The 25,002-nt window shown below is 44.8% G+C and overlaps 2 protein-coding genes across 15 annotated transcripts in view; one reads left to right on the top strand and one right to left on the bottom strand.

The window, feature by feature from the left end:
* fn1a (fibronectin 1a) overlaps window positions 1-12,713 on the bottom strand; it is a 19,845-nt gene extending 7,132 nt beyond the window's left edge. The window contains exons 1-25 of the mRNA XM_049727181.2: window positions 12,454-12,713; window positions 11,752-11,877; window positions 11,499-11,636; window positions 11,083-11,214; window positions 10,793-10,930; window positions 10,145-10,303; window positions 9,623-9,814; window positions 9,303-9,485; window positions 9,055-9,231; window positions 7,037-7,192; window positions 6,611-6,739; window positions 6,383-6,526; window positions 4,269-4,390; window positions 4,023-4,191; window positions 3,729-3,914; window positions 3,524-3,649; window positions 3,356-3,445; window positions 3,095-3,289; window positions 2,139-2,417; window positions 1,789-2,052; window positions 1,603-1,697; window positions 1,210-1,378; window positions 1,049-1,135; window positions 784-975; window positions 78-350 (exon numbers count right to left, since the gene is read on the bottom strand). Of these exons, the coding sequence (XP_049583138.1) occupies window positions 78-350; window positions 784-975; window positions 1,049-1,135; window positions 1,210-1,378; window positions 1,603-1,697; window positions 1,789-2,052; window positions 2,139-2,417; window positions 3,095-3,289; window positions 3,356-3,445; window positions 3,524-3,649; window positions 3,729-3,914; window positions 4,023-4,191; window positions 4,269-4,390; window positions 6,383-6,526; window positions 6,611-6,739; window positions 7,037-7,192; window positions 9,055-9,231; window positions 9,303-9,485; window positions 9,623-9,814; window positions 10,145-10,303; window positions 10,793-10,930; window positions 11,083-11,214; window positions 11,499-11,636; window positions 11,752-11,877; window positions 12,454-12,586 (4,054 nt within the window). The 5' untranslated portion in view covers window positions 12,587-12,713. The remainder of the gene's footprint in view (window positions 1-77; window positions 351-783; window positions 976-1,048; window positions 1,136-1,209; window positions 1,379-1,602; window positions 1,698-1,788; window positions 2,053-2,138; window positions 2,418-3,094; window positions 3,290-3,355; window positions 3,446-3,523; window positions 3,650-3,728; window positions 3,915-4,022; window positions 4,192-4,268; window positions 4,391-6,382; window positions 6,527-6,610; window positions 6,740-7,036; window positions 7,193-9,054; window positions 9,232-9,302; window positions 9,486-9,622; window positions 9,815-10,144; window positions 10,304-10,792; window positions 10,931-11,082; window positions 11,215-11,498; window positions 11,637-11,751; window positions 11,878-12,453) is intronic.
* On the top strand, window positions 9,874-25,002 carry hao2 (hydroxyacid oxidase 2 (long chain)). Of its 14 annotated transcripts, none has more exons than XM_049727198.2 (13): window positions 9,874-9,988; window positions 15,123-15,171; window positions 15,880-15,963; window positions 18,735-18,871; window positions 21,817-21,973; window positions 22,754-22,814; window positions 22,891-23,043; window positions 23,113-23,264; window positions 23,519-23,808; window positions 24,077-24,295; window positions 24,404-24,562; window positions 24,646-24,715; window positions 24,798-25,002. In XM_049727198.2, the coding sequence occupies exons 6-13, from the start codon at window positions 22,798-22,800 to the stop codon at window positions 24,851-24,853; spliced, it is 1,116 nt and encodes a 371-aa protein (XP_049583155.1). In that variant the 5' UTR covers window positions 9,874-9,988; window positions 15,123-15,171; window positions 15,880-15,963; window positions 18,735-18,871; window positions 21,817-21,973; window positions 22,754-22,797; the 3' UTR covers window positions 24,854-25,002. The 14 variants fall into 14 exon arrangements, with proteins under 14 accessions (XP_049583155.1, XP_049583148.1, XP_049583151.1 ...); XM_049727191.2 differs by having other exon boundaries at window positions 15,800-15,963; XM_049727199.2 differs by lacking the exon at window positions 9,874-9,988 and adding an exon at window positions 13,883-14,010 and having other exon boundaries at window positions 18,739-18,871.

Genomic DNA, 25,002 nt, shown 5'->3' with positions numbered 1-25,002 from the left:
AAAAAACAGAGCAAATGCAGATCCCTTATTAACATCACGCTCAAGCCATCAAAAGTATTGTGAATGCTTTTGCTTACAAGTCTGCTGCGTGAACACGGTGGGCTCACTCTCTCCGTCCTCCGTCACGGTGATCACGCTAATGTCATAGTCGATACCGGGTTCCAAGCCGTAAACCGTATAATGCCCGGTGGTTGGCATAACCGTATCTTGGAAGATGGGCACGCTCTCGCCCGCCGCCATCACCGTGATTCTGTAACCAGTGACGGCTGTGGTGTTGAGCGGAGACCAGCGAAGGCTGATGGTGGTGTCGCTAACGTCGTCGAAGCTGAGGTCGGTTAACTGCGGGACCTCTGTGAGAGGACGGTTGCACGGAACACGGGAGAGAACAAGAAAGCACAAAAACAACACCAGACAAACACAGGAAAGAGTGCGGAAAAGGGGGAAGTGGTTGGCCAGAAAGTGGATGAGTAAAAAGACGGAGAGAAAAAAAGAGGCAAAGGTGAGTCAACTTCCAGTATAGTGAGATACGGTATACTTTATATCCCCCATATCACACTAATGGAAGATATTTGTTATTGCTCTTTGTATAACCCACACAACTATAGCATTTTAGCTAGCATGTGTTATTTGTTGAAAGGTAAATGCAAAACACATTCACTTTCAACTTGAGAGTAAAAAAAAAAAAGCTTTGCTCAGCAGGAGGGGATGACAAGATAACACAATGCTGACTCTCAGATGTGTCAAATGTGGTTCCCATTAAATTCTAATACCCGCCGAGCTCACCTGGAGTGATGGTTGTTGATATGGGAGCGCTCTCCATGTCATCCTTGACGGTAAAAACGCTGATGTTGTACTCCACCCCTGGACGGAGGTTCTCAAGGGTGCAAGAGTTCTCTCCGGCCTGCACAAACTCCTCCACGCTGTTTCCTTGCTGCCCATTGGTGGGAGCGCACGTCACTCTATAGCCGGTGATGTCTTGGGGCGAAGAAAAACGCAGCGCATTAACAATTTATTTTTTTCCATGCGCGTTTTTTTTTCGTGTGTTTACCTGGCGTATTTGCTCCATTCCACTGGACTGTAATATCGCCATTGCCCGAGTTCGAGTCCAGGTGGAGCTCAGTGGGAGGTGACAGAGCTGGAGAGAAAAGTCAAATAAACCTTCGAGTCAAGACGGAAGAGGGAACCTAATATTTAGTGGCTTCCACTCACGTGTGACCACACGGCGCGTGATGGGGGTTCCTTGTTCTTGGCCGTGGATGACTGGTTGCACACTGTAGGTATATTCCACGCCGGGAGTCAGACCGGATACATAAATGCTTCCTGAATCTGAGGTCACGTCTCGAGGGGCTTCTCCGCCCTGACTGGGACGCACTGTCAACTGAGATAAATGAACGCGTGGTCAGCACGGCGCAGAAAAGCGGTAGTACACAGGAGGCAAAGGTCAGCCAGGGGCCAAAGTTTTCCCAAGTGCTGCGCATTCTCATCGCTCGTGTGACATATTTGGACTAAATCCGATCATTCCCAGAGGTCTGTGGTTCGAAAGGGATGGCTGCTCTCTTCAACCTTCCGTAATGGAAAACATTTGAATTTGTTCCAGCAAACCTTGTAGCTGACGTGTGGCACAGGAGTCCAAGAGATGATAATAGAAGTGTCGGTAACGTCAGTGCTGAAGTGGGGAGCGTTGCCCATCGGTGGGTCTACAAACACAAAAAGCAAATTTGGGCCATTTTTATGAACGCCATTGCGTCACGGGAACATTTGGACACCAAAAGCCATCTTGGCACTCACTAGTGTTGAAGACGGCTGTCTCTCCTTCACTCAGCGTGTTGTCTTGCTCTGAGTGGAGCGTCACCGTGTACATTGTATCCGGCTTCAGGTTGAGGAGGGTGTACTGGGTGAGCCGAGCCGGCAGGCGAAGTTGCTTCGGGGTGGACCCCTCGACGATCAGGAAGAGACGGTATCCGCTAATTTTGGCTCGTGGGGCGAACCACAGAACCACCGCGGTGTCCTCCGTCACGTTGGAAAAGTGGATATCTGTTGGAGCGTCGGGCTCTGCGGAGTAAAAGTCGTTTGGGCGTTTGTTAGTAAATTGTTTGATGACACAAACACGCGCGTTTTGCTAAATGTGTCATCCTCACTTGTGGTGTGCTCCCCGATAAGCGGAATGCTCTCCTCTCCATTGTGAATGGTGTAGACGTTGAAGCGGTAAAGCGTTCCAGGCTGGAGGTGGGTCACCTCAATGTACGAGTTTTGGCTGATCGGTAGCGTCATCTCTCTTTGAGGAGAGCCAGACGCGTCCACCGGGATCACCGTGACCCGGTAACCCGAGACGTCGCCTGCTGGCCCGGACCAAGTCAGAACGATTTTCTTATCTGATACCTCGTAAAACTGCAGGTCTGTCGGGGAGGCAACTTCCTCTGTGGACAAACGAAAGACACCCGGTGTTAGGCCTTAACAAGACAGAATAAAAAAAATTGGGTTGTAAAATGAACCAGGTAGCCTTCCAATCCAAAAACTATATTAAAGGTTAAGAGTTTGAATCAAATCAGGTAATGGTTTCTGACAGTCGACAAATTTAAAAAAAACCACACAATTTGTCCACTTGCCATTTGTGCATCTGTGATAACAGATTGGGATTCCAAAAACAGCAGTGCTCTCTCAACCAGGTCCCACATCTTTATTCCATCACACAGGTTATGCAAACACATTCACACATTCGCATTTGGAGCATCTGCTCGACCACATGTTGGGCTTGGCAGCGGAGTGGAAAATGTTACGTACTTGCAGTCGATCAGAACAAAAGCGCACCAGCTGCTTCAATTTCAATTTTTAATTTACTCGATTAGGTCAAGGAAATATAAATTATAAAGGTGGCTGGGAGGTTTCCAAACATAAATAGGTCATAAGATTCAATGGAGTGATGGATGATTAGAAGTAAGGAGAACCTCAAGTATCTCTAAAGTGAAAATAAATGTTAGCATGAATATTGAAATATTACGACACTAAAATAACAGCGTCAAATTCATGATGATGATACGCTGACAAGGAAAATAATCATTCTAAGACTTTCAATGACTTTTTAGTGATTGCATACCTGGCAGAGGATCTCCGGCAGTGTTGACCTGCACAAAAATGGGCTCGCTCTCCAAGCTGTCCTCCACGGCGTAGATGCTAATGTTGTACAATTTGCCCGGCCGCAGATCACTCAGAGTCACAGACGTTGCCGTGTCAGGAAGAGTCAGCTCGGTGCTTTCGCCTTCCACCGATGGCGTGTAGACGACTCGATAGCCTGCGAACAAAAACAAAAGCGTTGAAGGGTTGCTCATAGGCATGACCATTATGCCAGTTGTCGTACCGGTGATGGGAGCTAGCGGTTTATCCCAGCTAATCACAATCGAGGTTTCTCCAATATCCTCCACTTCGTGCTCAGCGGGGGCGTCGGGAGCTGCGACATGGAAAAAATGTCGTGTTAGATTTTTCCTTGGCTTTGAGGTGTCTTCAAAGCAATTCTGTAGGCACTCACCGGTGGTTTGTGAAGTGGAAAGAATGAGGTTGTCGCCGCCATCTGTCACCTCATAGACGTTAACCGTGTACTTCCTCCCTGGTAGCAGGTCGTTGATGTTCACTGATGTAGTTGTGCGGGGCAGGTCTGACCAGAACGTACACAAACACGTCAAATATTTGGTCAATAAAATATTTGTATATGAAATGAGAGTTGCTGCGTTTACCGAGAACCAACGGCTCCCTCGTGCTCTGTCCCTGCTCGCTGAGTTCGTACTCGACTCGAAAACCGGACACCGTGTCGGAGGCCGACACCCAAGAGATGACGAAGCTGCTGGAAGTGATTTCTGTCACCGACTCGGAGGTGTCCACCACGGGTGGCGGTTGGGTGGTCTCGCCTTGTGTTGTGGCCACTGAAAAAAAAAAGAGCACACAAAAAAAAAAAAACATTTCCATATTTTGAAATCGTTTGTTTTGGCATTCATTATTTCACGCAGCGGACGTGGACGCCCTCGACTCACATGATCCATAATGTGTGGTGAAGTCAAAGCGTGTGATCTCCTGCTGTCCGAAGCGCAGCACGCTGATCAGCTGACCTTCATAGGTGATGCCCGGTTTAAGTCCGGAGATGGTGTAGGAGTGAAGATGACCCGGGATCATCACCTCCTTCCACGCGTTGTGGCTATTTTTCTTTCAAAAGGAAAACAATGTTGTGCTGTCAATGTTTGCACAAGCGCCGCGGCAACAAAGTTCCGATCAAAACTCACCACTCTCCATTTGAGGATGTATTGGCTGATGTGAGCGGAGGGTGGGGCGTTCCATTGAATGGGATGCGAGTTGGGTTGGTTGGCGGATTCGGTTATGATCACCTGCACAGGACGCTGACCGCCTGGGAAAGATGGCACCAACGCAAACGTAAAGACAACTGGCCTGTCAAAATGTGATGACAGGAGTTCAAAGGTCGTGATCGTCCAACTTCGATAGCAGACGATCAAATATAAATAAACAAGAGCTTACTAATCTCCCCCGCAAAAAATTTTGCGGGAAGGATTCTTCCAGGAAAAAAAAAAAAAAAATCGCATGTAACTGTTAGATTCCGGCCTGGACCTCAGCAGGGATATGGGAGAAAACTCGACTATCTCTCTACCAGCTACTCAATGACCAGAGATTAGAAAAAAAAACAGTCTGCTGATCTCACATTTGGACTATTGTCTAAATCTGTCTCATTCAAATTAAAGACCATATGGCCAGAAAAACATTTTCAGTTCACAATTCCTGTGATTGTGTGGCGACCGGTCCAGAGTGTTCCCAGCCTGTCGACACTCGAGGACAAGCACAATAGAAAATGGGCTCGTCAAAATGCTATCTAGCAAGTGATTATTTGATCTCCGGGGTGTTAAAAAACCACACCCATCGTAAGTACGTCCAAGTGCGCTAATACGAAACCATTTCAAACCGCTGAGGGATTCTGCCGAAAACCATTCAGCATCTGCCCCACATCTGTGCAAACAACTTCCCCGATGGCCTCAAGTACTCAAATGTCGTTTTTTTTTTTTTTTGCCGGCTGACTGGAGTTTCCGCTTAAAAGTTTATTATGTCATCACTAACGAAACTGTACATTTCGGTAGTAGGAAAAGTAAGTCTATAAAAAGTGTATGATTGATGAAACCTAACATGTTTCCTGTTCGGAAAAAAAAAAAAAAAAAGGCTTACAACAAAAGCTGAGTGTAGAGCAGACCCCACATAAGCTTTGTTGATAGAAACCGGTAGCTTCTGTAAAGAACTGAGGCCGCTGACCGCTTTTCCAAACAGCAGAGCTGTAATCAAGGTTTCCCGGCAAGTGGCTCGGTTAACCAGACGTGCTCGTAGATACGCAGACCTCAAAAACAATCTGGGAGCCATTAAAGAGCGTTGCGGAGCCACAGGCCGCTGACGAGTGGAGGGCGGATTCCGCCGAATCCCGTGTGGCACACATCATCGATGCTAATGTCACATATGTATACTAAGAGTGACTGTATGTTCTGTATATTTTTCAAATACGTGAAGCTTTATTTTACTGATAAAAATAAGTGAGAGGGTTCCATCAGAGTCAGAAGAGCAATTAAAGCAAAAAGGCTTTTAAAGGATCTTATCATAACGAAGCTCAGTGAGCATTCCCACCGGGCTTTCCTTTTTTTACCTTTTATGGTTGTGCCCTGACTTGGAGCCCAGACTTCACTCTCACTTTTAAAATCTCACCATTGTATGACACACACACGCACGAACCACAGCTGGTTGCTATTATGGCCAGTTACAGCTGAAACGTCCCCTGCATTTTTTTTTTTTTTTTCAAAATCTCCCGTCAACCTGCTTAACCAAGAGTAAGCGCGCTATAAAGTAGAACTCACCCAATTTATTTTGGCTAACATTCATAAATTAGCGGTTTAGCTTCACGGCAAACGATGTGCAATGATGCACATGCTTAACCACATCTAAAACTCTCCGACATGTTTGCTGCAATTAGAAAATCAGTAAATGTAATTGTAAAGCTGTAAATTGGGTTGTGTGCGTGACACGCTTGCATGCTAGCGTTTTGTACAGCTGTGTTAAAGGCAAAGGGGAAGTGCCACATGCTGGCCAGAACAAAGGCTCCGAATGTGCCTGTGCGTGTGTTTGGGGGTTGCAGGGGAGTAACTCACACCCCACCAATCTCATTCTGTCACACATCAAAGTCAAGACTTTTAGACGTGATTTATGACACTTTCAGTGTTTGCATTCTAGAAATAATACCTTTAAAAAGAGAGTAACCTTACCTTTAAAAAGATAGTAATCAAAGTGATTTTTTTTTAAAAAATTAGCATCACTTGGCTAGAGTCAGTCGAGAATGAGAAGTTTGTCTTACCAGGATAGGACTGCTGGGGCTCGCAGCTGAGTTCTCCAATGCCGTTACCATAGCAATAGCACTTGTACATGATCCCATGGATGACTTTGTCCCAAGACTCGCCAATCTGGTAGAAGGCTCGTGTTTCTGGCTCCTGGCACTGGTCTGTGGGCAGGCACATTATTCTTCTTTGTATACATGGATGACCTCCATATTTGCTGAAACCTTTGCAAGACCACTTCAACCCACCGATAGCGTCGCACTTCCAGCGGCCTCGCCCCTGTCCAAAACAGGTGCAGTTCATCGCGTAGCCTTCTTCATGTTGCTTGGTGAAGGTCTGGTTCACTTCATAGGTCAGAGTATCCACAATACACTGGTCTGAAAGTAAAACAAAAAAACAAAGGGCTGCTGTGAAATAAGACATGCAAGGACATGATGTCGACCAAATGAAATGTCTTTCACGGCCGGTGAACATCTGGTGTGTGTGTGGTGCAGGTGCAACTGGAAACCCGTAAAGCACAGGTGTGAGTGCTCAGCTTTGACCTTCTGACATGCAGCTCATTAAACGTCACTCGCGACCTTTCAACTTGTCACTCATGCGTGATCAATATTGCTCTCCAATGTGACAACACGCAGCGAAGGTCCAATTTAGCGGTCGGCCCATACGGCGCATACCTTTAAGCTGGGAGTAGGCGACGCAGCTCCATTCCCCTCGGCCGTTGCCTACACAGGTACAGCGCATCATGTGATCCAACACATCGTGGCGTTTGTCCCACTGGTCCCCCACGCGGTACATGACCCCCTCGCTGGAGGTACAAACTTCTTCATGGGCTGGAAGACACGAGCGAAAAAGCAGAATGCTGATTAGCCGAAAACATCTGCGTTGTAATGACCAAAAAGCGGAAACATGTGCCTGTTTGGGAAGGATGGTGTGTGTTCCACATGTGGTCTTCATTAAAGGGAGATAGTTAAAGAGTACGTTTGCGTTGACGACACACATCTTAATAGCGATGTGTGAATATGATCAAGCTGTCTTACAAGTTGAACACTATTTTCACGATTGGACTATTTTTCAACATCACCAGGTAGGAAAATCATTTGCTAATTCAAAATGGCTGTGGAACCCCACGACGCTGCCTTCGTGCTTGAATTGCCTTAAGTGCAAGATGCTGGCGTGCTATCTAAAAATCATAGCGTGGAAGACATCGCGCCAGAATTGTTTGCTTCAGTCTAAACAACCGAGGCTACAGCATCGCGTCATCGGGTGGAGATACGTTGATAGCCGTCCATCTGCTGTGTCGGAATGCAGACGTGAGATAGACCTGCACCATATCAGTCCAGACCACCTGGCCTCCAAAAAGGGGGCGTTGATGTGAGTCTTTTAAACGAAAAATGATTGATGGGGAGAGGTTTGGTTTGTTTTTCTTTCAAGTGCTTCCCCAGGAAAGTGTGCACCACCACAGCACTTTGGCTTGAAATTCAATTGCGCAAGGCATGTCAAGCTACACCTTTCCCGTGAACTAAAAATGTGACTGAAAGGCTATTTTTAAATATATGGAAAGATTCAGATGATCCCGTTTTTCCAGTGTATTGAGTAAATATGGGCGAGTATTTGATGCAAATCGTTCCTGATGGCGACAAAGTGTTTCCAAAAGAACACATGGCTGACACAACGTTAACCTTTACAACACAGGAAAAAAAAAGAGGAGGAGGTGTTGAGACTCTTTTTAGCATTCCCCATTAACATCTCAATTACAATGTTTATTTTGACAGTCTTTGTTAAGTCATTAAAGTGGGAATCAAAGGCCCCCTGGTGCGCAGAGGCAACCACTCACCCCCCTCTTAAATCCTTGACAGGCTGTTTTCTTAACAACGGGGTGTTGGCCAAACTTGGGCCCCACGATTTATAGAAAAGCTTCACAGGAAAATAAAACACTAAATTGAGTTATCGTATTATCCACTTGAGATGCGGATACACTTGTAGGGTGCGTCTTTTTAAAACGAGATTACAAAAGTGAAGTTATCCGCAACGTTGCAGATGTTTCCAACGTCTTTACGGTCCCGCTGCCAAACTATTTTATCTCCCATCTGCCAACTTTGAAGTTCAGGGAGCTTTTGATGTAGGCTAGGATGATATCGCTCAAAAAGATTTGTTTGGGATTCGCTCGCCTTGTTCTCAGAGGATATAGTTTCATCGAGACGCTACGTCCGAGTCGAGGGAACTCGTGGTTGGAAACTTTCGTTTTTTGCGTGGCTTGCATCATCGGTACTTCAGACGTCGGTAACCCCCCTGGTGTTTGATTGCCTTCAGTGCCTTTTGTTGCCTGCCAAGCTCTAACTGACACCAATTCAACAAAACAACACTTCCCTTACACGCCAAATGACTTCAATTTGCCTCAGGCAAGGCGTCAAAGCCGAAAACAAGATTCAGTCAAGTTCTTTTACCGCCAAGCTGTTACGAGCTTACATGCTAATTGAGTTAGCCGTCACCTTTTTCAGACAGTGTTTACCGTCTGGGGGCATGATTGGAATTAGATCCGCTGATATCTGGCTTGCAGACTTCGCGAAGCATTTGGATTTACGATCGAGGCGCATTTCAACGTGTCTTTGATCGCCTCTCCTTCGCGGCGATGAAACGATTCCAGCCCGAGCAGCTGCGTTTTGCTCCTCGTCCACGCAACACTCCCACTTACCAGCCATGGGGCAGAATCCAAAGCGCTGCTCGCCGTCATAGTTTGTCGTGGTGCCGCACCACTTCATGCCGTCTCTGCGTCCGTCTGCGGTGCAGTCGGTGTAGTTCCGTCCGTTGTACAGGTAGGGGAATTGGCACAGAGCGCCGTTTGAATTGCCGCCCCTCGTCGCCACGATGACTAGGAAGGGAGACAACAACGTTTGTCTCCGGCTCCTCGGTGGCTTCAAATTGCTGCAAATGTTGGCTCACCGTTCTTTTCCGTGCAGAAAGAATACTTTTGCTCCGTCTCAAAGTCAGAAGAAATGGAACACCACAGCTTGCCATCAGCGCGTCCATCTGAGGTGCAAGCGTGGTAGGTCTTGCCCTTGTAGACAAAGGGGAACACACAAGGCTGACCTCCCGAGTTGCCCCCGTACACCGGAGCCGGGCCATCTGGATGAAAACACAAGCGTGTGACAATGTTTGAGACCCCGTGAAGTGACCTTGTGAACTTATTGTGACATAAACATTTTTGATTTCACTTTGGAAGGACTCCCACTTATAAAGGAGAGTGAGACGGCAAAACGTACCCCACTGTTCACAGCTGACGCCATTGGCCAAACAGGTACACATCATCTGTTTGGTTCCTTGACTCCTCAGCCAGCGCTGGCCGACAAAATAGGACAGTCCGGAGTCAGTGCGACAGGGTCCCTCTTGCGGAAGCTCGGGAACTGGCTGGTAGACGGCCGGCTGGATATTCGTGATCACGCGAGAGCCGGTGCCTGAAATAGAACGTGGGAATTAGGTCAGGGGGCAAGAAACCATGTGACTGTCCTTTATTAACTTAGATTTTGGGGAGAGAGCATTTCCTTCAACATCTTGAAGCACATTTTTCTCTGCTGAGTGCTGCTCTCCCAATTTTTTTTCACGTCTGTGTTCCTCATGAGCTCATGATGGTGAGTTACATATCTTTCTCACGTCAACACTTGGCTCTTCCCCTGCTTCGACACGTCTGTCTCTGTTAAACATTATTCTCTCGGCACGGTGAGCAGGAGTGGGGTGCAAAAAAAAAAAAAAAAAAAGAAAAGCACATGGATATCGTCAGTTCTCACCCAAGCCAGTCGTGTGAAGTGAAGCATGTCTCTCGCACTTCCATTCGCCACGGCCGTTCCCGGTGCACAGACATTGGAGAAGGTTGCCCCTGGCGTCCGTCTTTGTCCACGTGTCGCCAATCCGGTACGAGGTCAGAGTATCTTGGTCGTTACAACGATCTAGAAAAAAAATGCAAATATTTCATCATAATCTTGTAATCGTTATTCATAGTTAAACCTGGCTTTACTTTAGATTTCTCGCAGGATGGAGGCCTGTTTGTCGTTTTTGAAATATTCCATTCATGTAATGATGTCATTTATACAAGAATCTACAAAATATTCAATCCGGTGAGTGTGAACGCCCAGCAAAAAACGTTTTTTTACCATTTGAAAGACAGCATGTGATTAGATACATGTGACGAGCTCTAAATTAACCAGCAGTAATGACATTTTTCAGCTCGTGTGACGCACATTCGGGCCTTCGCAGCTTGTTCCTAATGAAAGTGGCAAATGTAACATGACACTACAAAAGCGCCTGTGTACACTCTTACAAAACAAAACGACAAAAGACAAAGACGAGTTTGATCGCACAGAGTCAAAACGGGAACATTCCCATTTACTAGGAAAGAGTTGTTGCCATTCTTTATAAGCGAGTCGAGGGTCTCTTACTTCTGGAGGTGCACGTTATGCGGCCACTTCCTTCTCCCAGGCAGGTGCAGTCCACAACCATCCATCCCTGGTAGGGCTTCTCCCACGTTTCCCCAACAACGTAGGATGTCCCCGCCGTGTTGTCATAGCAACGCTCAGCTGCAGGACACACGCACAGTGGGCATCATAAAATAACAATATTATTGTTTACGACAGAACACGGCAGTGATCAGACACTAACGCATCATCCTCCATGTTATCATACAGTTAGTCAGCCAGTGTGTGTGTTTGTGTGTGTGTGTATGACTCACCAACAGGCTTGCAGGTCCATTCTCCTTTGCCGTTCCCCAGACAGACGCACTCCAGCATGTAGCCTCCTGTCTCGTGAGGTCTCCTCCAGGTGTCTCCGATTTTATATGAAGCGCCGTCCTCATGACAACGATCTAGTCAGACAGGGGGGCGGTGTGTGTCACTTGCACCAAAAAAAGAAAGACTCGACATTTGTGCCATTTTTTAACCGCACGGCTAAGTGGAAGCAGCTGCACGTCAGCGTAACTACACCACACACTATAAAAAATGATAGTAAAACACGTGATTTTTTTTTCTTCATCCTGTGTGAGGTCTCCAATAATTAAAAAATCGGTCAAGTTGTTAAAAACCGCTGAGCCGGAACATGGTGGTGTGAATAATTAATGGTGGCACTTCCTGTGGAAGTTTTCCAACTCACTGGCAATGGTGCAGCTGATTTTGCCCCTGCCAGATCCGATGCAGGTACAATCCCAAATCATGCCATCCTTGGGTCTCTCATAGGTTTCTCCCACAGTGTAGTACTGCTGGTTGATCTTATCATGACATCTTTCTTCAACTGAAGGGGGGGACACAAGAGGAGAAGGTGTGTTTGTTTTGTCTCAGACAGCGAGATAAATAAAGACAAGACTTGCTGATAAAATAACACAGCAGGCACACACATGCTAACTCACCTTCAGGCTTGCTTACACACTTAATTCCGGCGACTCCGTTGCAAGTGCACACCAGAGTGCTGCCCAAGTACGGCCGCTCCCACTGGTCGTTAATGTTGTAGAAATGACCGTTCTCTATGCAGCCATCTGGTAAGGGCACGAGAAGAAAGCAGGTAAAACAATGCTGGGAGGCTGCTACAAGCTGGAAGCAATAAGCGGACGTTGGAAAAAAAAAGGGAAAAGTCCATCTGTCTGCAATGTGAGTGGAAAATACGCTCGGGCCATACGCAACGTTAAACACTATACCTGGTGCTGTGGAAACAAACTTCTAATGCACCGTTAATTAGGTGAAAATCATTTTTAACCAGACAAGACAATCTTGTCTGTGAATGTTATCCAAAAAGTTCCCTGACAGTAATGAATCATTTGTAACTGGGACAACAATACTTGAAAAAAGTCATTTTATTGTGAGATAAAACTCTCCATTGTCTGCGGAGGTACCTCAAGATGTGTTAACTTGAATTTAAAAGGACCCCCGGTAACAAATCATTTTGCACAACCGCTTTTCCACTTTTGATCTAATGCCACCCACCACCAGTTGGCTTTGTTCACAATCTCCATCTCCCATTAACACCACAGTTGTTCATCTTCCTTGGGAAATCGTTACATGGATACAAATGACTTAATTGATATGTGAGCAGACTGGAAAAAGCCCAAACTTACCCTGGGACACCGACGGGACGTGATGCTGTCGCGCCTGTCTTCGGTTCTTGTGGTTCCCCTTGGGCATGCAGTGCACCGCGGTCCCGATGCACAATGCAAGCAGCACCCTGGCGGGTATGCTTCTACCGGACATGCTTTGCAAATGTTGTCCTGAAAAGTCACCAGAGACGGAGAAGAAAGTGGACTCCCAGTACAGCAGAATTCGGCGAGCACGGTCTGCCCCTCTGTGGTGCGCGGCCCCAGTGTGCAGGTTAGCGGAGAGTGGGAGTGATTTATCTCACTGGGCATGGCTGAGTCGCAACCGGACGCAGGAGGGAGGAGGTTCGAACAAGAGACCGACAACCCACGCACACGCAATCAGGGGGAACATTTCCATAGTGACTTACGCAAAATGCTTATCACGGAGACTCGTTTTTGCTTTCAGGCAGAGGGAAAAAGTTAGTTAAACGGAGCGAAAATTAACCTTCGAGTTCAACAAATTCATACCCAAAAAGCTTCTTATAAATAAAAATGTTCTCCCACCATCAATTCTCAAGTTGTAGAATCAGCACAAACGCATTTGTCAGGAAAACTTAACGGCGAAGACTTTGCCGATGAATAGCAACCTTGCTAGCGAGGGCGTTTAATTGATTTATTTCTGGTCACGTGACAACTTAAGCGGGAAATTTGTTGCTAGGTAGAATTCATAAAATTACTCAAAGTCAATTAAAAAAACAGTAGCATATGTATGGGTGCATGTGCATGTTATTTAATCAAATCTGACCAAAGTAAAGCACCTCTGAATGGATGGATGGATTTTGACTTATATAACTTTAGACAGTACAATGTTACATGATAGGCTATAAAAAAAAATCCCTCACTGAAGGACACTGATACTGTGCCGATTGTTAGCTTTTGGGTTTTACAATTAGGTTATGTCATCTGCAGGAATTGGGTCACATGGTGTCACTATCTGGAAGGACTCCAGTAGTAACCCAATGTTTGATTATCTGGAAAGCAATTACTCTTCCTGATCCAAGTTCTGGGGAAGTCCGAGACTGTACAGGCTGGCTTTATCTGGACAGTTTGGCCTTCACGGTGTGAATTAAGTGAATTTCATGCAAGGTTCCAAGTCGTCATTAATACTGTTGCATTTGGGCCAATTTCAATTGTTGACTTTTTGTTTGTATAACTGAATTCCTCAGCAGCTTTTTTAAAACTCATTGCATTTGGACTGTATGAATATTACAGTACATTAATTATGTTATGAAGAATGTGAGTGCATGTTACACCACTGAAGTGTCACCTTTTTTTTCAAACAAATTGGAGTAATTTCTATAATGGTATTTTTTTTTCTTCATTTGTACTGCTACTCACATTTAATACAATGAGAAAATTGTCAAGAATATTTTCTTTGTGATTAAAGAAAAATTATCAGAAGCCGTTGATTGAATTGTTCCGGGTCGTGACCCGTAATGAGGCGGGAATTGGTTGGCGTGACGTCACTCACCGCAAACTGACAATGGAGTCCGCGAATGGCGTACTTAATTGTTTCGGCTTTCTACCTGCCTTATCCAGGTCAGTGGAATGTTGATAAAGTACAACTACCTCTGTTCTGAAGTTATACTTAAATATGTGAATATCTATGAAGCGTTGAAGTTGTAGTGCTCACTTTAACATGTATGAAATGTTCATGGAAAGTTCGTTGCAATTATCGCTCATGCCTGTGTCGGGCTGAAATCTATTTTAAGAGTTGGACACGACACCTTTAATCTTTGTCATCACTTGCCCATGAAAAGCCAAAACATTCAACCCACTGCACTTTTGTAATTCTGAGTAATCCAGCTAGAAATCCCAGTTTGAAGCAATTCTCTGGGAATTGAGCGTTGTGGCTTGACATGGCGATGAAAACACATTTTTGTGTTTAAACGGGTAGGTTTTTTTTTTTTAAACCAGCGAGGTAATTTCCCAACAGATTGAATCACACAGGATGGTGTTGTCTAGAACAATAGTGGAAATCACAGCCAGGGAAAAAAAATGCTTTGGAAGAGCTTCTGACTATGTCAACATTGAATGCCACAAGTATTGCCCTATTTTTCATGTCTTTTGTCCTCCGAAAAGCACTGCGGTTGAATTTCACTACATCAACAAAATCCGGAAAACATAACTTGTTTGTTTCTTGTTTTTGAATGTTTGGTCTCGGAAATTTTTTTATATATATATTTGTGTCCCCTCGTATAGATTTCCGTGTAATTTGCTATATTTTCACAGTGACTTGGCAAACAATAGTTAACAAGGTTACACTCAATTATTAATGACAAGTTATGTTGCAACCATAATAGAATTGTCAGAGGTTGAATTATTTCTGTCCTTTTAAAATAAGTGAGAATGGATAATCTTGAGAAATTTGGGCAGAGCCGGTTACATTTTATGCTGATGTGGAGAAATCACAAAATACGTGCATTACACAACGCGCATAAAAAGTCATCATGAGAAAGTTTAGAAGCGGGACAAAAGAGGTCACAGCTGCAAAAACCTCTCGACATTTGCAACACTTATTCATCCAAAACGGGACTCGCTATCTCGGGGCCTCTGTAAATCTCTCTGTGTTCTTCCCACTGTGATGCAGATTCATGAACTACATGCACTGTTTAATTGCCCAAACTTGACATATTATTGTGTCTTCTCAGGGGGTTCATTTCTGGCTTGCAGTCTTGCGTTAACGGAGAGGGAGTACATGTAAGTAATGTTGCCAAGTTACACATTTTGACCGGAAGTACAGCAAATGACCGTTATGTTCCTGGTCTCAAGATGACACAGTCTTCTCATTCGGCTACTTTTTTCCTTTTCCTCAAATTTTCACTAAGCAATAAGTCAACGGTGTTATTGCCATGGTAACCGCCACTGTTTATCTCCGTGTAAAAGTGTAATAGTCAGCATTTAAAAATGCTCATCTGTATTATTCTTTGAACTATTTTCATTTTTTTTGCTTCAAAGTGACTGCCCCTTTATCAATGACGAAAATGTCTGAACCCAAAACCATATGAGGCCTTTTGCAGAGCAAACAAACGAAACCATATGTGCATATCTAGAGCTTCAAAGAATAATACACAGATGGAAGCCGCGTTTAATTGAAAAAGCCCTTCAGTAGACTAAGCAGCGACTTTCTCCAAGCAAACAACTTTTCAATTCTTGAGAGTACACTCTGGTCCTTTAAAAAAAATATATATGACTCCAATTTGGTTACTTAAAAATGCATCTGCACTTTACTCATTTGCTCCCAATTCCCATTGCTCACCCTGACAGTACCAGAAACAAACCGACCGGTGATGTCATCACCACATTCTGGTTTATGCTCTGATGACAGGTCACGAATCTATTGGGATGTTGAGCTCCGCGGTGTTCCGAAGATGTGGGGGGTGACTTTCCGTGTTGTGTCGCCAACAGAACCTTGTGTCCAACAGCGGGAATGGATCAATGGAATGTGTTGTTTGTGCCACATCTGCCTTGAAGTTACATCGCGCACTTGAGGTTGTGACATTGGATTTTGTGGCAACATGTTTTACTGTTGGCAATTGCAGTCATACTGATTAAACACGGGTGTCAAACTCAAGGCCCCTGGGCCAGATTTGGCCCGCTAAATTTCGGGACCTCGTGTTTGTTTCTTGCTATCTGTAGCAAAAATGGCAAATTGGCTTCGTTTTGAATAACGCTGCAGTTAGACTAAGCCGAGTTTACATTTTAAGGTCACGTGCATGAATTTACTAATTCAGCGAATCTGTTCGCAGACTGTGTGAAATATAGTTTTTTCCTGCTCATTGTAGCAAATGAAGGGATTTAGGATGCCGCATTTTGGCAGCTTGAGAAATGCGTGTTGACGGCTCAATAGGCAAACATGGTCTTGGGCTTACAAAGAGACGCACGGACTAGACAATGTGTTGTCCTCTGTCTGACTCGCAAGTATTCATCGTGCTCATTTGCACTTGTATGTGTGCCCAAGGGAACAACATCACAAAAATAGCTGAGCTATCTTCTGTCTGGCCCTGTAAAAACTGAGCCAGACCTTCTCTTGGAGCAAATTTTTTAAAATTTATTTCTTGAGATAGCTATTTGTTCCCAAAAGATTAAAATAATCATCATTCAGATGTGAGGCTAATATTTGGATTTATTGCGTCTTAATAGTCAATTAGATTCTATATATCGCCAATCTTTCACTGCAAAAGAGTATAAATCTTTTGCTTGCTTGTTTTGATTCAAATTGAGGTTTCCATGGTTACCCCATTACACATCTAAGGAACTCTCGAGTCATGATTCAAAATGACAGAGCAAAGGCTAGGAGGGAGAAAGACGGCAGACCTTTTTCCACATCACGCGCACAACTCAGTTGGCTCCTTTTAACGTCAAAATACGAACATGTTGGATAGGGCGGCGCTTCTATCTTTGTACAAGACATTCATCCAATCACAGATGCCCAAAACAGCCGTTTGATATGAATGAACGCCAAAGTAGGTCCCCATGTCAACACGTTCAACTTTTCCCAAACAAGTAAACAAAGTGCTAAACAGTCAGAATGGTTCAGAAAAAAAGGGAAACCGTTGCAGGGAGTGTAAGGAAACGCTTCTCGGAAAAATCTTCTCAAATTGTGTAAGCGGGCTCCGCGCGCGTAAGCAAGAGACGCACCTCGACTCCATCTTAGTCGTCTTCCTCTTTATTAGACGTCAATGCGTGAGCAAAAAAATAAATAAAAAGCTGAATCCTAGGAAATCAAAAATGGAGGTTCCTCTGTCATGAAATCATTTTGAAAGTACACGAATTTAATTGGGGAAAAGCAGTTTTGCTTTGGTGCACAGTGTGGATGGAAAAGAACCTCTCTGTTGGTTACGTCAGAACCTGCATGAGTCATTCCATTTTTGAGTGGAAACAGGAGAACGACACACACACACATTCAAACAGCTGTATGGAGTCACTTCGGTAGCGAACGTTAGCAACTGGTTCTCATTTATGTCGTGATTTTTCCGGCCGACTATACCTTCACTGACCCGATTTTGAGGCAGTGCGTTCCGTTTACGTAATATATGATGGAGGGGAGAAATAAAGGCAAAGGATTGTGTTTCATCCGGCATCATTGAATGCACGGTGGCAGGTGTCAGAGGAGAGAAAATGTCCGATGAAAGAATGGAAGTGCATCGAAAGGTTGAGGAGACGAGGGAATTTCGTCATTGGTTGTCCTTGAACACGGCTGAGCGGTCGGGATTCCAATGCGCTTAAGTCTTTGTCGGGGGTTGCGTTTCCTGCCCCGTGACAGCGATGACGCCACTGTGTGTGGGTCAACAAAGGGTCTGTGTGTCTTTCATATATTTGGGGGGGAGGAGGTTACAAGATTAGAAGCTACCTGGCCAGTGACCCAACACTGATAAATCAGGTCAGTTCTTTTGATGCAGTGCAGCGACCTGCCTCCAAATATCTTCTTTTTTTTTTTTTCAGTGCAGACTGTTCCACTCAAAGCAACCAGCCGGCTCATTGCAAAGCCACCCGATTAAAATTTTGACGGAAAAACCATGAATGCGTCAGTGAAAAATAATTCAAAGTTTGACACGCTACAGGAAGAGATGTTGACAATTCTATCAAAATGGATTAAAATAAAAAAAAGTACTTAAAATGAATAGAAAGCGGTCCCTTTAACAGCCCAAGATAAACACAAGCCATGACTCAGCAAAAAAAAAAAAAAAAATCAAGGAGTTGTGTGTCAAATTACCAAAGTCTCGGTGATTAAAAGAGTGATTCACCACTTTGCAAGCCGCTCTGTTCGACTGCTCCGCTTTTCCCACCATAGATGGATATCGTCCTCAGCACTTGGACGGGCCGGGCCGGGCTGTCTGCCTGCCCCCCGGCCTCTCCAACATTATCAAATTGTTTTGTGAAACAACACGTATCCGCTGTAAAATGAGCCTGATTCCAAACAAACTCTTGCTAGCAGCAAGGGTTTATCTCACACACACACACATTTGGCGTCCAACGCACTAATCAAAATATTATTTTCTCAATAACAGTTGCATATGCTTTATATAGCCGTACAGGCTCGTCATGACGATGCAGAAAGTTTCCAACGCGCTGTTGTGTAACTAATTGAAAATTGTAAACGCCGGTCCCGGCTTCCAATGAAATCAAATAAACGTCCGGACGAGGCGCTGAGATCATCTCGTTATACCGAATCGACTCGAGAGTGGAAACACAAATACGAGCATCTGTTGAGTGCATTGCTGGTTGCTCCATTTTGTCACATCCACTTTCTTTTTTTCCAGGTAGGTGTGGGAACCACGAGAGGACCAAACATATGGCAAAAACATTGCACAAAATGGATCAAGTGAACCTGAGAGCGGGAGCCATCTTGTTTCCATCTTGTTTTACATTTTGCTAATGAAGATGACCAAGTTAATAGGTCAGTCAATTTAATTCGAGGGCTTGCAAAGAAACTCGTGGTCTTCTCAATAAAGGGCCTAAAAGTAGCGGCAGGACTCATTTGTCTTGCCTTATCTGGCTTTTTCATTCTCCCCCATCCTCCGGGCTCCCCTTTGCCCTCTCTCGCTCTCTATCTCTCGTGTAAACAAACAAAATGGAACGTTTCCGCAGCCCAGACATGATGTCCGCTAAAAGTGATTCATGCGCCACAATTAATAACTGCGGCTCTGGTTGGAGTATTTACAGTTTGCTAAGTTAAAATGAAAAAAAAAAAAAAGAATAAACGTGTGTGTGTGTTTATGCAGTGTTGCATTGGTTTACATGAAGAAGAAGCAGCAAATTTGCTGTAATTGCACCAAATGAGGATAATTGACCTGAAATCCTCACAGGATTCCATCTTCAGATAGAAACTGGAAGATAATAAAAAAGAAAAAAATCAAATCAATAACCGTATAATCATGCACTGTATAATCTCAAATGTTTGTTTTTAAGGTGCAAAACAACTCATGTTTGCAAAAAGCCGCCATTTTTTTTTAAATCCGGTTTTACAAACTCGTATTGTCATAAAGCAATGTTTGTGGATTACCAAAGTAAAAAAAAAAAAAAAAGATTGGGCTTTCCCATTTTGACCATACAGGAAGTTTGCCAGACACTCTGTATCACACACTCTCACATAAACACACACTTATCCATCTTATCTTATGCCACATTATCCTCTGCTCTCACCTTCTACGTCGCTACTCTCATTTCATATCACGCTCTCATATTAGACCCTCAAATTTCATTTGAGCAATAAAGCAAATATCTGTCGTCATGTCAGTGTAGTCCAACTTGAAGTCCGAATGTGGGATTTAGCTTGAGCAAGTCATGGTTCATTTGTGACGTGAACGCTTTTATGAATCACGGGCCAGCAATAACAAACCAAAGACTGTGTTGCCTTAAACACTCCGATCCCAGTAGAGGGGGGGGGGGGGGGGGGGGGGGGTTTCTGTAACACTAACTTGAGTTCTTATTTGGAGAGCCAAAGAAAATGGCTTTTATTCAAAAAGTACTTCCTGTGTTAGAAGAAATGTCTTCAGAGGGAATTAAAGACAAATCAGTCCCATGTCTGTGATTATGATACATTTTGCTCGGGAGCACTAAAAATACAAAATTGGTAGGATGCTCCCAATTTTCAGCTGAGGGAGGATTTTAATTCAAAGCAAGGAAATGAGTAGTAGCGCTCGAGCTCTCTGTCATTAGCACACGCCGAACCTTCTTCGGTAGATCTTTCATGGTTAGCCAGTCAGTTCCGCGCGGTTAAGTTGTTTTTTTCAAACAAATATTTACTGGCAATATGACATTTTGAGGTCCGCGCATAGCATGAAACACGATTAGAATAGTTTTGGATTTGTCGTAAGTTTTTATTTTGGTTTGACTTTTTTATTTTAAATTGGGTTTAATTAGCTTTTAGAGCAATATTCTTAGTGTATATTGTTTTGAAAATGTGTCATTTAAGATAAGATTTTACTAGCTTTTGTATTAGTTTTAGTTTTTTAATATTTGGAGTATCAGTCGAGTGTAATATTAAAAGAAAAATGTGTTTGGTATTGTTCAGCATTCAAAACAGTAATGTTTTGGCGCCATCTGGTGGCATTTTGGTGTCAAAGTGTGTTGGAGTGAATTGAAGAGTTTTATTTGGACATGTTGCTTTTGCTGCCATCCTGTGACTTTTCTAGGCAATTACAAACCATTTGGGGGCATGTCAGTTACTCACAGATTTTCTATAACCCACCACGACTTTTTTTTCCAATACAAATATTTTCTATAATTGTCTTTTCTGGGGTTAGTAATAGGAACAGATCCCCGCAAACCGAGGACTCCCTGTTTTTGTGTTGTTGTGATTTCACCGAGTTACTTCCTCTCCATAAAACACATAAAGGCAAAACGAACACATTTTCCAAAATCACTGCGTAGCAATGAACAGATCAGCGCGACACATCAAACTGCAAGTCAGATAAGGAGCCCTGCAGGAAGTTGGGCAAACAAATCATCCCCCCCCCCTCCCCCTCATTTGACCTTGCGAGGGAATGGCAGCTGTTTTACAATGACTTCATAACCGTGGAAAGCCACTATTTGTCATGTCTGCATGTGTTCTACCCACCAGAGTGGATTTCTGGCTGGTGAGTCACAGAAAACGGAGTCAGATACATAACCCCCAGAGTCCCCAAAGCCAAAATCCGCCCCCTTGATCTACTCATTCACACGTGCAGACATGTAGCGAGAAAGACCTCACATTAAAAATGTCTGAGGACTGCTGATAGTCATGCCTGCAAAGTGCGTGTGACTCTCAACGGGCAATTTAATATTCTCATTTATAGGATTTTTTTTTTGTAGCTCACAAGTGAGTTTTACTGCTTTTGATGTGAGTCTGCTTACAAATCAAATTACTAATTTCAAAATTGAAACGCAGGTTAGGTGGACTTGCTGTGGCATCCTCTACATATGCTTTGACATTATTTTTTCAGATTCGCTGTGTCAGAACGTGCGAACGGGACAGCCTAGTGGTTGTTGTGGCAACAGGTTATTAAATGACGTCAACCAAAAGCCAGTCGGGTGATTAGAAGCGCCACTGAATCATCACGTCTGACTGGGAAAAGTATAGAGGAAGCGGGACGAGATGAAGAGAGCAACGACCGAGGTGCTCTCACCAAAGATTCCGACATTGTTCATGTCCCATCAGAGCACCATGGAAACTGCACACGCAAACATTCAGGTCAAGGTTGATGAGTTGACCGCATGGCCTGCCAACCATCAAATGAGAAACCAAATGTATTTTACGTTTAAAATAAATAAATCACACATTTGAGATGAATCGTATTTTATAGCCATCCAAAGTGCTGTCCAGTCATTCTCCAACAGAAATGTGCACTTACTGGTTTCCAGGACAAAAAAAGGAGGCCCACGCATGGCTGATGAGGGGTAAGGGGGAGGAGCTTCCCACTGTGATGAAGTGGGGGACCGAGGGGGGCCTGCCCTCTGACACGACCTGGTCACATGAGAGCGGAAGCGCCGAAGGCCGCCGACAGCACAACAGGCTAAGGTAAGACTTTCTCATTTTGGAATTTCATTCGCCTCAGTGCTGACAGCGGCCAGGTTTACTTTCACATGATATGTTGTTACGATAAAAAGACGATTATACGGTGAAAAGGAAAAAGAAACAACAGTAGTAAAGGCAGCTTGTTTGTAACACACTGAAGTATTCTAGAAGTTGACCTGGACAATGTGCTGTCACCAAGCGGCCATTCAGCACCTGACTGACACCTTTTACGGCCCTCTCGCTCTCTCTCTCTCACACACACACACACATATGCGCGTGTGTGCTGCCACAGGAAGACTGGGTTTACTAAACATTAGCTGAGTTTAAGTAAGTAAGGTATGATTGACAGGAACAAATACATTAGGAGTTTTTCTAAATTAATCAAAGAAGAGAACGTCAATGCCGTTGTCGGCGGAAGACAGCAAAATCATCTGCAGTTGTGCCCGGTCGAGAGGACTATTTGTTACGGTAACGTGTTGTGCTTCTTCCTTCTGCCATGACAAATACACCATTTTGCAAATATCGAATGAAAACTAAACTGAAACAAAGAATTTTCCTCTAAAACCAATAAAAACTATTCTAAATATTAATGCAAACTAGCTGAATTAGGAAAAAAAAATCAAAATATCAACTACAATGACAAATCTCAAACTATAACTCATAATATTGTTTTTTATTTTTTTATTTTTTAAATAGAGTTCCAAAGAGGTGATGAGACTTGTACTATGTGTTAAGAAATGATGATGCTCAGATTTTTTTCTTTTTTTTGTCTCTTGATGACAGGTTATGACCCTGTCAGGCGGGTTGAAGTTGTGCCGAAAGAGAGAATGAGCATTTGCAACCGGTGAGTGAACAACTTTTTAAAATCGCCTCTCATCGTACAATGTCACGGAGAGGGGGTCGTTGCTAATGTCCCACAGAGAGGGGGGTCAGTGTGCCGAGATGGCCATGGTATGCCTGACAGACTTTGAGGAATATGCCAAGGAGCACCTGTCCAAGGCCACGTGGGACTACTATGCCGCCGGAGCCGACGAGTGCTGCACCCGAGACGACAACCTGCTGGCCTACAAGCGGTACCAAGTCCTTGAGCTACAACATCCTGTCGGGTGACTTTCTTCTTCACGTTCTCCCTTGATGTCCAGGATCCGCCTGAGACCTCGCATCCTACGCGACGTGTCTGTGAGTGACACCAAGACTACAGTGCAGGGTATGGAGATCAGCTTCCCGGTGGGCATCGCCCCAACCGCCTTCCATTGTCTGGCGTGGCATGAGGGTGAGATGGCCACAGCAAGAGGTGGGTTGTTGCGCAACACGACTGTGCCCTTGCATTATAGGAATATCCCTATGGACTTTCGATTTCCACCGCTAGATGGCAGCATTTCATTGCATTTACTTTCTTTGTTAAGTGGCCTGGGTTTTGAATACTTTTTGCTTGTTTGGTAGATACTTGAGAGCCTAATTAGGGTTTATTAGTAGTAGCTAGTTTGGTTAGTACCAGTCTAAAGAGTAATAAACATTGTTTCTCTCCCCCCCCCTCTCGTTACACAGCCACCGAGGCGCTAAACACATGTTACATCACCAGCACGTACTCCACTTGCTCGGTGGAGGAGATCGTGGCGGCGGCGCCCAACGGCTACCGCTGGTTCCAGCTCTACGTGTACCGCGACCGCAAGCTGTCGGAGCAGATCGTGCACCGAGTGGAGGCGCTGGGCTTCAAGGCCCTGGTGCTGACCGTCGACGTGCCCTACACGGGCAAGCGGCGCAACGACATCCGCAACCAGTTCAAGCTGCCGCCGCATCTCAAGGTCAAGAACTTTGACGGTGTCTTTCAGGTAAATGTACGTTTGAGCCATGTTTTCTCAGCAACACAAAGAAAATCTCACATTGGTAATTGAACATACAAACAACAAAATATTTGGCAATTATTTTGGCACAGGCTAACAAGGAACACAATAAATGCTAACATTGAAGCTAGCACAAATTATCCAGTCTAGGCTAAGGCCTATTACTGCGTCTCATAAGGATAAATGCGCATGCACATCACGCCACAACCAAAAAAGTCCATTTGACAAATGATGGACTAAAAACGGAACCCACGGCCATCAGGAGACGGCGGGACCGGAGGAGTACGGGATCCCGGCCAACACCTTGGACCCGTCTATTAGCTGGAAGGACATCTACTGGCTGCAGTCCATCACGCGGCTGCCGATCATCATCAAGGGCATCCTGACCAAGGAGGATGCCGAGCTGGCGGTGGAACACGGCGTCCAGGGCATCATCGTGTCTAACCACGGCGGGAGACAGCTGGATGGCGGCCCGGCCTCGGTAAATTTCATTCATCATTGTCTGTCTGCTATTATTATTCATTCGTCTCATCTCACCTGGTTTCACATCATAAAGTGCGCCATCAAGTGTCTCTGTTGTCATCGACAGATAGACGCCCTATCTGAGATCGTGGACACGGTGCAGGGCCGCATCGAGGTCTACCTGGACGGCGGCATCCGCACGGGCAGCGATGTGCTGAAAGCGCTGGCCTTGGGCGCCAAGTGCGTGTTCATCGGACGCCCGGCAGTGTGGGGCCTCGCGTACAAGGTACACTCGCTCATCGTGTGTCCGTCCGTCAATGCTGTCAAATTCCTTTCCGCTGAAGACAGATTTTTATTTTATATATTCAGGGGGAGGAAGGAGTGAGGGAGGTGCTGCAGATTCTAAACGACGAGTTCCGCCTGTCGATGGCTCTATCGGGTGAGTGCGACCGGTCGGCGTGACGATGACGACGGCGAAGGTGTTTCTTCGGTTGTGAAATGCCTCCATTTTGTCATGGCAGGTTGTCGCAATGTGGCGGAAATCAACCGGAACCTCATCCAGTTCTCCAAACTGTGAGCGACCTGCCAAAGGCAGGGAGACATTTTTAACGAAGCCAAAACTTGTTTTTACTGTTTCCAACACAAAAGGGAGGAAAATCAAAGTGTACACTGAAGCTTTGCACACAAAACATGCTCTTTGTGTTGTAATAAATGATGACAAAGTGA

This window comes from Syngnathus scovelli, chromosome 8 (assembly GCF_024217435.2).
Source record: "Syngnathus scovelli strain Florida chromosome 8, RoL_Ssco_1.2, whole genome shotgun sequence".
Classification (NCBI taxonomy): domain Eukaryota; kingdom Metazoa; phylum Chordata; class Actinopteri; order Syngnathiformes; family Syngnathidae; genus Syngnathus; species Syngnathus scovelli.
Note: the sequence above shows the minus strand (reverse complement) of the source record. Positions and strands in the feature narration are given on the sequence as shown.

Excerpts from the sequence above, each read along its gene's own strand:
- hao2 (XM_049727186.2), top strand. The coding sequence starts at position 22,309 with ATGATTGACAGGAACAAATACATTAGGAGTTTTTCTAAATTAATCAAA. Across the intron at positions 22,815-22,890 it reads AGAATGAGCATTTGCAACCG|AGAGGGGGGTCAGTGTGCCG; the intron begins GTGAGTGAACAA and ends AATGTCCCACAG. Across the intron at positions 23,809-24,076 it reads ACGGTGTCTTTCAGGTAAAT|GAGACGGCGGGACCGGAGGA; the intron begins GTACGTTTGAGC and ends CACGGCCATCAG.